Source organism: the organism of the source record quoted next, unplaced genomic scaffold, assembly GCF_019419815.1.
Source record: "Pyrus x bretschneideri cultivar Hongxiangsu unplaced genomic scaffold, Pyrus_bretschneideri_v1 Contig5, whole genome shotgun sequence".
Classification (NCBI taxonomy): domain Eukaryota; kingdom Viridiplantae; phylum Streptophyta; class Magnoliopsida; order Rosales; family Rosaceae; genus Pyrus; species Pyrus x bretschneideri.
Window position 1 is genome coordinate 2,182,886 of NW_025999787.1, and position 13,436 is coordinate 2,196,321.

At 38.8% G+C, this 13,436-nt stretch overlaps 2 protein-coding genes and 2 pseudogenes across 3 annotated transcripts; 3 read left to right on the top strand and 1 right to left on the bottom strand.

The window, feature by feature from the left end:
- LOC103954237 lies at positions 1–1,209 on the top strand (annotated as a pseudogene).
- A 131-nt stretch (positions 1,210–1,340) lies between these two features.
- LOC103954207 (30S ribosomal protein S17-like) lies at positions 1,341–3,044 on the bottom strand. 2 transcript variants are annotated; one of them, XM_048569430.1, is made up of 4 exons: positions 2,848–3,044; positions 1,972–2,181; positions 1,758–1,893; positions 1,341–1,537 (listed from the first exon to the last, which is right to left on the bottom strand). In XM_048569430.1, the coding sequence occupies exons 2-3, from the start codon at positions 2,131–2,133 to the stop codon at positions 1,759–1,761; spliced, it is 297 nt and encodes a 98-aa protein (XP_048425387.1). In that variant the 5' UTR covers positions 2,134–2,181; positions 2,848–3,044; the 3' UTR covers positions 1,341–1,537; position 1,758. The 2 variants fall into 2 exon arrangements, with proteins under 2 accessions (XP_048425387.1, XP_009364285.1); XM_009366010.3 differs by having other exon boundaries at positions 1,972–2,185; positions 2,848–3,043.
- A 2,243-nt stretch (positions 3,045–5,287) lies between these two features.
- Positions 5,288–7,980, top strand: LOC103954206 (pentatricopeptide repeat-containing protein At5g39710). The gene is made up of 2 exons (XM_009366009.3): positions 5,288–6,435; positions 6,685–7,980. Exons 1-2 carry the CDS (start codon positions 5,359–5,361, stop codon positions 7,738–7,740), a joined length of 2,133 nt encoding a protein of 710 aa, XP_009364284.2. The 5' UTR covers positions 5,288–5,358; the 3' UTR covers positions 7,741–7,980.
- A 1,415-nt stretch (positions 7,981–9,395) lies between these two features.
- LOC103954204 lies at positions 9,396–13,090 on the top strand (annotated as a pseudogene).
- Positions 13,091–13,436: the final 346 nt, after the last annotated feature.

Consider the following 13,436-nt stretch of genomic DNA (forward strand, 5'->3'; position numbering starts at 1 on the left):
ATGTGGTAAGGCCATAAGGGTGATGTTAGAAATGTCATCTTTTTAGATCATATTGTATATAAATTACATGATGTGTCAGCTGATAGTTGAATTCTTTTTGCCATTTAATGATTTGTGATTATAAAGTGAATGACTTGTGAGGGTGAATTTGCCTTTCTACTTGAGATAGGTGGGATTATGCAAATACTAGTTACCTCGACGCACTAAAGCACCTTACAGATTTGAAAGAAGAAGGTTGTTGTATTACTGTTGTAACTTGAACTTAAACGTCGACTATCATTTCAAGGTTTGATTGCATTACTTCAGCTACTGGTTCGCAGGTAAAATTAAGACGGTCGCCTTAGAAAATGAGATTCCTGTCGTAAGCAATCAGGTATATTTGTTTGGAATCTTGATTGTTCTCATGGAAGTATGCTGTGCATCTCCTTGTGCTTTATAATCACGTTCATACAATGTAATCAGGTCCAACATTCTATTGTCGACATGCGACCTCAACAGAAAATGGTGGAGCTTTGTCAGCTTACGGGAGTCAAACTTATAACGTCTCACTCTCTCTCTCTCCCCCTCTCTCTCAGCCAATTTTGTTATTCTAGTACGTTCCTCAATACCAACGTATTATCGGAAAAGTTCCTCAATACCAACGTGAACATTCCTTTTGCCAGGCCTCCGTTAAATACTCCCTCCCTCTAAAAGTATAAACGGGTATGGAGTCTTGAACTCGATCAATATGTTATGCGCATTTTATCTGTTTCGATCCATTCTTACTCCATTTGTAATGTGTGACAGATGGTCGATGCCTGGGGAGGTTGGAGCCTTTTCCAAGCTCTTCTTCAGACAATCAAGGCCATTGCTACTAAACACGGGGTCTCGATCGCCAACGTTACTGTGAAATACGTTCTAGATCGGGTAAAGTTCGCCTACTAAATCAGAAGTTTTCGGGTTCTGTTTAACCTCAAAAATTGTTTTACATCAGTTGCAGTTTAAGTCATGATTTGTGTGTGTTTGGCTTGTTAAAATTGCAGCAGGCAGTGGCAGGATCAATGGTAGGTGTTAGACTCGGGTTGTCGGAACACATCCAGGACTGCAACGCATGTGTTTTCGCTTACTCTTGACGAGGAAGATAGAAGCAGCATAAAGGAAGTCACAAAGAAAGGGAAGAATCTCCTTCAAGTGATAGGCGACTGTGGAGATGAATACAGGCGTCGATGAAATTTATCAAAGTATACTCCAATCATACTGTCATACTTTACATTGTGAAAGTGGGAGTACGACGACATTTTTCGTTTGTTTGAAGAGTATCACAACGTAAATATTGAATTTCCATAAAAAAAAAAACAGACTTCTCTTAATGAACATTGATTGCAATTATGGGATTTATCCAGAGTATCTGGTTTGAAAATTCAGTACACGATTAGGTTCTGGATTGTAAGAGAAAACATTCACCCATACAAACAAAATACTCAAAAAATACCGGGAACTTGGATTTGGCTAAATCTAACGTCTTGTCAAACTCTAGGACGGTCATCAAAATTTTCACCTGCCAGAAAAAATGAAGGAGAGATTATAGTTCTAAATGTCAGAATGGTTCGTATTTGTCTCGAAAATGCTTTGGGACTTCAAAACTTACATTTAGGAGTCTTGTGTTGGCAAAGGGTTTAGGGAAAAAGGTGAACTATGGAGTATTCGAACCAACTTCTAAAAAAGAGCTAATCGTAGTTGAAGAAAGGAAACATAATAGCAGTTGGAATGAACAATACCTTAGGAATTAGACTGAATTGAAGCTGAAGGTGAATCTGATGGTACAGGAGGCTGGTAGATGCGTGCTTTGGTGAGGATTTCAGCCACAACCCAATGCTTGCGCTTGCTCAGAGGCCTCGAGGGATCCAATCGAACCTGATGAAATAGTTTGCTTATGATGAAATTAATAAGAATTAAATAATTAGAGAGACAGAGACAGGGACAGGGACATACTCGGTCGCCAATGTTGCAGTGATTGTGCTCGTCATGGGCCATGAACTTGGAGGTCCTCTTCACATATCGGTTGTAGAGCTTGTGATGGAACAGCCTGTCCACTGCCACCACCACTGATTTCTGCATCTTATTGGAAACCACCATCCCCACCACCGTTTTCATCTCTGTCAAACTCTAACAAGCAACGCTTACCGCTGACCTCTTGAGGACCTTCCTGAGCATCTCAAAACCAACATAGAATCAAACTCCAAACCAGGTCAAATCACGCATAACCCTAAACTCTACAGTCCGACTAGCATACAAGTGAACTAAAATGGTCATTACTTCTGTATCGTACTTCTCAGCATTATTCCAGAAGTCGATTCAAGTCCATGTAGTTACTTGGATGATATGTTTTACGGAACAGATGAAAATGAAGATCAAAGATATTCAAATCTAATTCACAGCGATCAAAAAATCGAACAACAATGCCGTGATCCATCCTTAAAATGGCCCATTTTAAGAAATACTTCAAGAACAAATATCCATCCCTAAATATTCATGCCAAGCCAATCCATTGAAAAAGCATGAAGCCACACCTATGAAAGAGTGGATTCTCACTTCTCTAACCCTAACCGAGATTCGAATCGCAAATGATGCTTTCCTATACAATGAGAAAGTGAAACTATGCAAACAAAAATTACAAAATTCATTGGGAAGAAATAATTCATTTATGCAAATTATAAAAACCCAGAAAGATTTTACTACAGTTTTGTATAGCACAGACATCAAATCGCCAGTGAATGCTTATAATTACAAGATTTCAGAAATATTTTGTGTTTGTCGCCAAATTTAAACCAAAGAAAAATAGAAAATTTCAAGAAATCTAAACTGTACCTGCAAAACGGCCGGAAAAGTAATGCAGCGGTGGCTCGACAGTGAAAGACGACGGAGAGAAGAGTGAAGTCGGGCTGTCGACGGCGACTTGAATGGATCGAAATTTGATAGAAATCTTTAGGGGCCGACGGAGAAAATAGAGATGAAATGAAAGAGACGGCGGGTGTCTAAAACCTTCGGCGACAAAACGATGGGTGTGTGTATGCATATTCTCTTATATATTTTATCGTTTACTTCCATTTTTTATACATGAATGGGTGAGACCTTTGGACTAAAAGCCAAATTTTTTAGTCTGAAAAATTTAACTTGTAGCTCAGAAACAGTTTTTTTACTTCAACTTTTTTGGCCTAAAATTTTAGGCCGGGATTATTAAAAAATGAACTTAGGTTAACTTTTTTCTTAAATTTTTTTTTTAAATATATAGACTATCGTAAATTAATTTTATGAACATTTTAATTTAAAAAAAATTAATTCCGATAAGTATTGAAAAATCATAAACTTAATACGACCGATAATTCATAAACCACATAATTAATAAATTACATAAACTTAATACAAACGACAATTAATAAATTTAATTAATATAGCACATAATTCATACACTACATAAACTTAATAATGATATCCATCATCTTCACTTGGTGAAGGACTTCGTGACTGAATTGGGATATAGGGTTCAGAGGATTCATCATCTTGAAACATACTCCTTGAGGTAGACTTTTGCAAAATTTCATTTTGCTTATCACGTAAGAACTTCTTCCTCTCTAGTGTGTATTTGCTGAGGTCCTCCATTATCAAATTAATTTCAAACCTATCTTGCTACCTATCTGAGATTTCCTTCATTTGCAAACGCATTCAGGGTCTTTTCTTCTTGGCGAGTGCTATGGGTTTAATTCAATTTTGCAATTCTGGTAGTAAAGTGTCCACTCATCGGATCTTGGGACTTTCCTTTTCTCTTTGCTTCCTTTTGCTTATCTCTTCCTGGAGGCCTTGCAAAAGAAGGAGATGGGGTCATTTCATCGACACCTTCATCTCCAACAATTGTCTGTGCGGCTTCACGTTGAAATAATCTTCTGCATTACTGGTCCGCATCAATTCCCCACCTCAGACAATCCTTAAAGACGTCCCAAGCATGTTGCAACTTAAAAACTTGATTTTTTTGGTGTTACTCTTATCTTGTAAATTTCCAGTGTTTTGTCACCCTATGCAAAAAATACATAAAAATAATTAGTTGCAAACTAATATTATGTACATGACAAATAAAATATCAAGAACAAAACTCACAATTTCTATGACGCTCCTTCCACTAGGCATGCCAACTACGGCTCTCTCCAAGCTTCCATTCCATAAAGTGCATACTTTGTTGATAGTCTTCTACCGATCATAAACACCACCACCATCCCGCCCATCGCCGTTGCAGTTTTCTTGAAACTTTGCAATGATTTTATCCCACAAAACTTTTTTATTTTGATCTGTGCCAACTGTATCATCTTTGCTAACAGAAACTCATGCCAAGCATAAAAGCAACATCTTCCTCACAGCTCCAATTATGACCTCTAATATGCTCTCTTGCCATGTTAAACAATTTGGAAATGGAAAGAAATGGTAGAAAGATAGATTGGAAGAATTGTAGAGAAAATTGAGTTTTGTTTGGATGTTTGAACAAATACATAGGTATTTATAGAGTTTTTGGGTGAATTTTGAGTTAAATAATTTCTTTTAATTATTTTAGTCGTTGGATTTAAATATGGGCCATTAGATCTTTTTTTTTTTACCGTTAGATTTGATTATATTCGATCTCAGCCGTTGGATTCAATAATATATAAATATAAAAACAAAAAAAAATGAATCTAGGCTATTGGATTAACCAACAGCATGTAGATCATGACCATCGGATGGAAGTACCCGTTGGAGGTGCTGCGAGACGTGGCCGACAGGCCCACATGGGCGGGGCCCTCACTGTCTGAGGGGTTGCGCATCGTGCGAGTTGGGCAATTGGGTGGGTTGCGTTTGGCGCACAAACGCCCTTTTCACTTGGTTCAATAGAGCCCACACCGATTTCTTGTGGCTAAATTTTGGGCAGAATCTAGCCTTGGTTTAGCATTTAGCATTTAGCCCAAAATTTCCCCTTGAATTGTGTTGGGTTTGGGAGAGGGTAATTTGGCTTTTAGCTCACTATTGGAGTTGGTCTTAAATACACTAATTTTTTTTTTTTTAAATTTATAGGCATTCAATATTGAAATTGTGTAAAAATAAAGTGAAAAATAAGTTTTTTGGGTGTGTAGAGTAATTTCAATGGAACAAGAGGTTAATTAACTGCACCAAGACATATGCGTTACAACAAGAAGATTAAAGTGAGACTAAAGAACAGATTAAGGGGCAAATCAGTAATAACCCATGAACAGAGAGCAAAACCCTACGAAAATTTAAAAAAAAAAAAAATTAAAGGTAAAAACCCCAAAAGCCCTCTCCTCACAGCTCTCAGCAGGCAGCATCTCTCTTCTCTGAGAAATGAATTTGCGGCACTTGATTTCCAGGCAAGCAGTAACCAATGCTTCAGTTATCAGGGGAAGGTTGCGATCGCTCTATGCTTTCACAACCATAGCAGCAGACCCAGTTCCTCTGACGTTTCGTCCACCGAGCTATGGCGGCTCTAAACCCATCAAGAACCCTAATTTCCCTAAACCCTTTTCTCCATTTCACCGATTCATACACTCTGCTCAAGCTCAGGTGGTTGATTCCGAGGATTCCGAGCAGGAGGAAGACGGAGCCGTTAACGATTTCTTGTCCCGGTTCGTGTGGATCATGCGGCAGAAGCTCTCCGAATCGTACCCGGGTTCCGATAAGGCTACCGTCGACGGCATGCTGTTGATTATTGTGGAGAGAGTTGTGGCGGAGATGGAGAAGGGCGGCATTGAGCAGATGCTGGGCACGTCAGGGTCGACGCCATTGGGTGATTTTAGTGACGATTTGTGGAAGACGGTGTGGGAGGTGAGCAATATGGTGTTGGAGGACATGAAGAGGGAAGCGAAGAAGGAGAAAATGAAGGGGTTTTTGCAGGAAGAGGAGGTGAAGGAGATGTGTAGATTCGCCGGTGAAGTCGGAATTCGAGGGGATATGCTTAGGGAGCTGAGGTTCAAGTGGGCTCAGGAGAAGATGGAGGAGGCTGAGTTTTATCAGAGCTTGGAGCGGCTTCGAGAGGAGGACAAGAAGGCGGAGGAAGCAGGGGAGCAAGTAGAGGGAATGCATGGTGAAACCACAGGGGAAGAGGTGAAGTCTGAGGTTGTTTCGCTTCCCAAGAGGCGAGGGAAGATCAAGTACAACATTTATGGTCTTGATCTGTCTGACCCCAAGTGGGTTGATGTGGCTAATAGAATCCATGAGGCTGAAGAGATCACTTGGCCTCAGGAACCGAAACCCATATCCGGAAAATGCAAATTGGTTACTGAGAATATTATTCAATCGAATGTGGCGGATGACCAGTCTCCGCTTTTAGCTGAATGGGTAGAGCTACTTCATCCTAGTCGGGTTGATTGGCTCAATTTGCTTAACAGGTTGAAAGAGCAAAACACTGCATTATACTTCAAGGTACACACTACACTCGTTTTTTGTTCTCCTTCGTTGGATATTATTTGCTATATCCGTTGCATTCGTTATCAAAATGTAGGATTTGTTATCTGCTGCTATTTTATGAAAATAATGTAAGAGGTTATATACTGTTTTGATGAAAATATTCTAGGGATATGGTGGGGTGAGTTGAGTTTATGCATGTACATGGCTTGATAAGATATATGTATTTCATTTTTAGGTGTTGAGTATATGGGAATTGTTTTGTAGGTAGCAGAACTTGTATTGGATGAGAAATCCTTCCAGACAAACATTCGTGATTACTCAATGCTCATTGATGCCCATGCAAAAGAGAACCATCTCGAAGATGCTGAGAGAATTTTGAAGAAGATGAATCAAAATGGTATCATACCTGATATTTTAACTGCCACTAGTTTGGTTCACATGTACAGCAAGGTAGGCAATCTTGACGGTGCCAAACGAGCATTCGAAAGCTTAAGGAGCCAGGGCTTCAAACCTGATGTCAAGGTCTACAATTCGATGATCATGGCATATGTAAATGCTGGCCAACCAAAATTAGGGGAGTCGTTGATGAGAGAGATGGAAGCAAGAGATATCCAACCCACAAAAGAAATCTTCATGGCATTGCTTCGGTCATTTGCACAACGTGGTGATATTGGTGGAGCTGGACGAATTGCCAATATTATGCAGTTTGCAGGGTTCCAGCCAACATTGGAGTCTTGTACACTGCTTGTCGAAGCATACGGGAAAGCTGGTGACCCTGACCAGGCAAGGAGCAACTTTGATTACATGATGAAAGTTGGGCACAGGCCTGATGACAGATGCACTGCAAGCATGCTTGCTGCTTACGAAAGAAAGAATTTACTGGATAAAGCGCTGAATCTGTTAATGCAGCTTGAAAAGGATGGATTTGAGCCTGGAGTTGCCACTTACTCCGTTCTTATAGATTGGTTGGGTAAATTGCAGCTAGTTGGTGAGGCTGAGCAGCTATTGGGAAAAATTGCCGAGCAGGGTGAGGCTCCTCCTCTGAAAGTTCATATAGGCCTTTTTGATATGTATGCTAAAGCTGGAGTCGAGAAAAAGGCACTCCAAGCTTTGGGAGTATTGGAGGCTAAGAAGGATCAATTGGGTTCAGAGGAGTTTGAGAGGATCATAAACGGGCTTATAGCTGGTGGGTTTGTGCAGGATGCTCATAGGGTACACGACCTGATGGTGGCTCAGGGTTTTACTGCGTCAGAGCCACTTAAGGTGGCACTAATGGCATCTCAAGCTTTTGGGCGCAAAAGGCCCTCAATGAGAAGATAGTTTGATGGCCATCAACAGATGCTTCACAGTATTTTGGCTGCAAGACCGCTGTTAAGATGTTTTGTAGCTTTAGGAATTCATAGCTGTTTGGCCACATTTAGTAAGATAAAAGGAGTTAGCGTATTCTGTTCGGTGCATTACAATATTATGATATTTACCTTGTTTCCCATGCTCATATGGACAGAATGCAAGTCGGGTTTTGGAGCCAGAATTGGTAATAAATTGTTTTGATGTGCTAAATGACATAAGGTGATTCAGTCTTGCAATCATCTTTATTCATCAGGTTCACCTTCACGTTCAGCTCACTAGGTTCACTATTGGGGCATTGAATAAGCATAACATTGGGTTGTTGCCGATGCATCTATCGGCCCTATCTACTATCAGGTTCACCTTCATCTTCAACTCACTACGTGATTATAACTAATGTAAAACTCATTTTCCAAATACAGATTATTATTCTAGATTTCGACTGATAGGTTTTGTTGGAACAATTATTATACACAGCATCACAACTTCTGTAAGAAGTTTAGGGTTCACAGGCTCTAGTCGTGCACTTTTTCTGCTCGACTTATTTTTCGATTTTTTTCCCTTTTACATGATCTTGTTTGTGTTTACTTTGTTGTTTATTGCAACGACAAGTTTAGCACCAGTAATTTAATCTGTTTCAGTGCTCTTACTGCAAGAAAATGTCACTGAACTTGACATAGTTCCAAGCGGTTCTAGTATTTGTGTTGGGACAGTATATCGGCTGCCATGCTCAACTTTCAAATAGTTTGGGGGTGTCCAATTGAGGGCTTGGGGTAACTTGGTTTTTGCAACGAAGGTTCCAATGTCTCAGAGATTGCTGAATTTCAGACTTCAAATACCGTTTTAAACACATATCACACACGTATTCGAGTACCTTTATAATCTTAGAAGAATGTATTGCTACAGTACAACGCTAGTATTAACCGATGATCCTAAAAAAACCTTGAGTATTGCTTGATTTGTACGCTTTAGAAGAATGTCTAACTGTTGTTACTCTCAACCAGTCTATGTTATGAAGTGTTGAGATAAACAAAGTGTGGTGCTTGTAAAATGTGTCACCTTGCTTGGAATACTAACCTGAATCCATCCGATTCTTATGTGAAATATTGGAGAAACTTAAATGCAATATTTTATCTTACGTACTAACACAGATTCCTTATATTTTATCAGCACACTTCTGTCGTAATTGATTCGTGCACCATTAGGATTAGTCTTGTCAGAAAGAGTGCCACCATTATCATGGAGAAAATCTTCTGGACAAGGCTCATAGCCATCAACAAGTCAAAGCACTCGATACTCTCGTACAAGAGAAATGAACAGAGATTTAGAGAAGACAATTCACCATGTTGAAACCATGCTATACAACTTCGGATCTGTGATTTGATTGATATTTGGATCATTATCACGATAAAGTGACGCAAGTTTTAATGAAGTAAACGAAAATGATCATAGTTGCATGTTTTGATGAGTTAAGAGACCAATGAGCACTGATCTTTAGTTGAGAGATCATTACTCCAATTGAATTAAAGTTGAGAAATCATTACTACAATTTCCTCGAAAGAATACTTGAAAGAAACTTCTCCCTTCTAGTCCACGAATAACTTTTCTTTGGTAAATAATTGCTTTTCCATTTCAATTGAATTCTTTATACCCAACGAAGCCTATCTGTTTTGGTTCATTGACGAGTATCGACAATGCGTCATGCAAAAGAAAACTTACGTTAAGAAAACAGATTGTCCTTCCCTTAGTCCCCCACTAGTCAAGAATTCATGATTATCTATCTTTAAATTTGATATCAAAGATGAAAATTAAAACATTAAAAATATATTTATTTACTTTTTTACTGTTAATATATATATTTTTAACAAACGATATTATCTTCATCGTAAAACGAGCGACGGTGGAATATTAGTTTACCAACTTTTCGTAGTGGTGCAAACCACATTTTCACGATCTTAACGGCTCTCTCCCTCCATAATATATACCAGTCTCTGGTGATTGAAGTCGCTTCACCTCCACGAGTAGCTTGATCAATCTTTGCTGTCATTTCCGCTACAACCTTCCGGTTCGTTCTTCTCTTCACATTTTCTCTACCATCTGCCTTGATTGGTTTTGGACATGACTCACAATGCCCGCAAGGTGTTTGATGAAATGCCCCACCCACGCTTCCAACAGGTATACTTTACTCAATTTTCTTTCATCTCGTTGAATTCCAGGTTGGCTGACTTGAGGCACTTAAGTCTGTATTGGGTTTCGGGTTTTGGTCGGCGAAAGTCAAAAACAAGAAAGCAGCCATGGATGGTATGTGTAAAAACTGCTACCTTGCTCTCTAGCTTATGTGTGTTCGTTGTGACAATTTTTACTTCTCATAAGCGTTAGTTTGATGAAAATTAAAACCTATTAGTGTTCTGCGGTAGCGGTCTGATTTTCCCGCATTGTCTAAAATTCCTTACACTCAAGATGATTTCTTTCTCTATTATACTTGCCTATATGTAGCAATATGCTGAAACATCAGTTTCCATAGGCTATTTGATGCTTTGAGATTTTTTGTTCCAGTGGCTTGGAAATGGAAATGGAAATTGAAAAAAGGGAACTCTTTCTTCGACAAGGGCTCGTTCCATCTTACTTTACTAATTTTTCTAATTTATTGATGGATGGTTTATAAGGGGTTGTTCCACATTATTGAATTCATTAAGAGTTAAAGAATAACCATTTCTTATAAACAGCTACTTGATGATGTTTTTTTCGAGTATCATATTATTTATTTATTGCCTGTACAATTTACAACGAGCTCTTGCTTTGAGTATCTACCTCAATCGAAACACTTCATGTCCTGAAATATCTCTTTATTTTTTGTTATTTCCTTTTTGTATTGTTTAAACGATGGTAAATTTTCAAGGCAATGATTATTGTGACTGACTTATAATCAGGATTTTGTTGTTACCTTTTTGGGCTTCAGTTGATTCACAGCCAAGTATGGAGGAAACTATTTTGGTCGGCTGATGACCTGATGACAGGCCCACCATCACCAATTATTCCACCAGAAATTGCTTCTCATGTGCTGGAAGGTGTTGACTCGTGTGATGGGGTTTTGAGGAATCTATTTTTGTGTAAGTTCTGGGTTTTTATTTCTGTTGTGAGATTGAGGAAACTGTTTTTTCCAAAATTCAGAATGAAAGTATTTCAAATTCCTAGTCTGTAGCCATCTCCATGTTAAGCATTTAAAATAATTGGAGTTGGGGATATCCATACTCCTTGTCAATAACCCCTAAATTCAGTATGTATAAGTCAACAACTTCTTCCAGTCTATGCCAATGGTGGATCTACGCATGCACATGCTAAAAGTTGATTGAATTTTTGGTGCATTTTCCCTTTTTACATCCTAAAAATTAACATAGGCTGAATCAGTTTCTTGAATGTTGGAAAAATTGACACATAGATACCTATGATGATATGGTACTTTCTTGTTGGAAATTGGAACAACTCCGCCGTAACTTGTAGATCTTATCTTGTTGACTTGGACCATAAAGTTTTGTTGGTACGTAGTATATTGTAGTGATTATGCTTCATACTGCAGGTCTGCAAATCAATGATATTGAGCCTTTCTGTCAAGATGAGCTTGTTATGTATAAACAGTGCGCTGAAAAAAGGGTGAGATATTTACTATGATTTTTATCTTCTGCATCTCTCCAATGTTCATTTCTTGTATTGAGGTAGGATTGAGAATTTGATTTTCTGCTGTTTCATTTTTGTTTGTACTGAATTGCAGGATAAAGAACTACGAAGACAACTTCAGGACAGTGAGTGCAAATTAGGGTTATCAATGCCTTTAAATGAAGCAAAGGAAGAGCTTCTCAGCTCGAAAAAGAGGTCACATCATTAGATAGGTATGTTCTCAAATGGTTAGTCAAGGGGTCCTTGCTTGGTAATCGTACTATCATGTAGTTTTTTAAACTCTAAGCAATGAGTTGTAGGCCTCACCAGTCAGCCTAGCTTCCACCTTATTTGCTTTGTTGTTAGTACTCTTACAGCCCTGTTCTGTCTTCCCCTTCTTGAAATATCGTCCCTTAGTTACATTCTAACTTCTTAATGCCTCCAAATTCTAGAGTGCATGCATAAGGTCATCTTTCGGTCCGTAGGCCCTATGACAAGATAATGGTTCCTTGATTTATTTGCATTTACACATTCATGTGCGCTGTGCATCTGCCGATGGGAATGGTTAGTTTGACTTGCTGCACTGTTTTTGCTTTAGTTATGTTTCAGGGGTTACAAAAATTTCAAATTTCCAGAGTTGTGTACAAGCTTTAGCTCCAAGTAAGATTTTCCTGGTTGTCTGCCTAAGCTATACCCTTTTTGAAGTTCTATGGACAAGCTTTGTAGAGAGCTAACTGATCTAAAAGTTGCATGTTCCGGTGTTATATTTGAAATCTTAAACAGTCTTCTGGTTACCCAGTTCCATGGGTGACACTGGTATTGTTGTCTTTTTAGCTTTAAAGAACCATAATTGTTTTAGTATGTCTTGCTTTCTCCCCAATATTTATATGAAGCTTAAGCATCAATTGACTTTCGAACTCATTGTGTTTCTATAGGCGCTTGATTCTTGCTAGTGGACTTGAAGGCATAGACGGATTTAGCCAGAGATGGAGTTTGCATGGTCGCCTTGCAGATACCAAGTAAGTTATCTTGCAAATAACTGCATTTTTGTGAGTACTCTTGAAAGGAGTTTTTGTTGACAACCAATACTTGATTGCTCTCTACTGCACATGTATCTACTGGTAAAAGATGACATTTTCTAGATTTCCTTTTTCTTTTTTTGAATGTGTAAATAATCGATTGATAGATTCGGTATTTGATGAATTATAATCCATTACTCGTTCAGTTTTGTTTTTGTTTTCATTGTAGTTAAATCTGTGTATTATCCACACGACCATGCCTATTGATTCATATTTGATGAGCCGTCACCTGTCATCATACAGTCTAACTAATGTATAGACCTCTATCCTCAATAGCATTGCAATAACTGTGCAGGAAAAGGTTGGAGTCCTTGAAGCAGGGAATGGAGACCAGGAAAACGAACTAAGCTAGCGGGGCATTTGACTATGGTAATATGGGTTTTCCGGTCAAGTTTCATGCTGCATTTGTGGAAATCGACCTGTAGATATGCTTGATGTGGGTCTGGCTAATATTTTTATCATGTACTCAGTTTCTAAGGATTCGTATTTGTCAGAAACTCTTGTGCTCTTGAATGATTGTGCAATAATGTACTTCGAAAAACCATAATGAAGATGTGAATGGCCAGCGGCCGAGCGTAGATTAGCGAGCATCTTGAATGTTACATGAAATTAATTGTTAGATTGTGACATAAAAGTTAGGCTTAATTGTTTTGCTCACTGGAGGGGCTATCATTTGAACCTCACCTTCCCACCGAGACTTACTCAACTCCACGAACTTAACTTCCGAGCCTAACATTACCAACATACGTAAAGTTTGCTGACGCGGCGCGAGAGGCCCCCTTTTTGCTTACGTGTGATCTTAGTTGGCGACACAATAGACAAACGAGTATTGAAAAATTCTCTACACAAAACTGGAATGCTAGATTTACCAACAAAGGAAAAGAAGTTTGCAGCAAGCTAAAGAAAGCCTCAGGAAGGGAGGAGGTAAATTCCCAG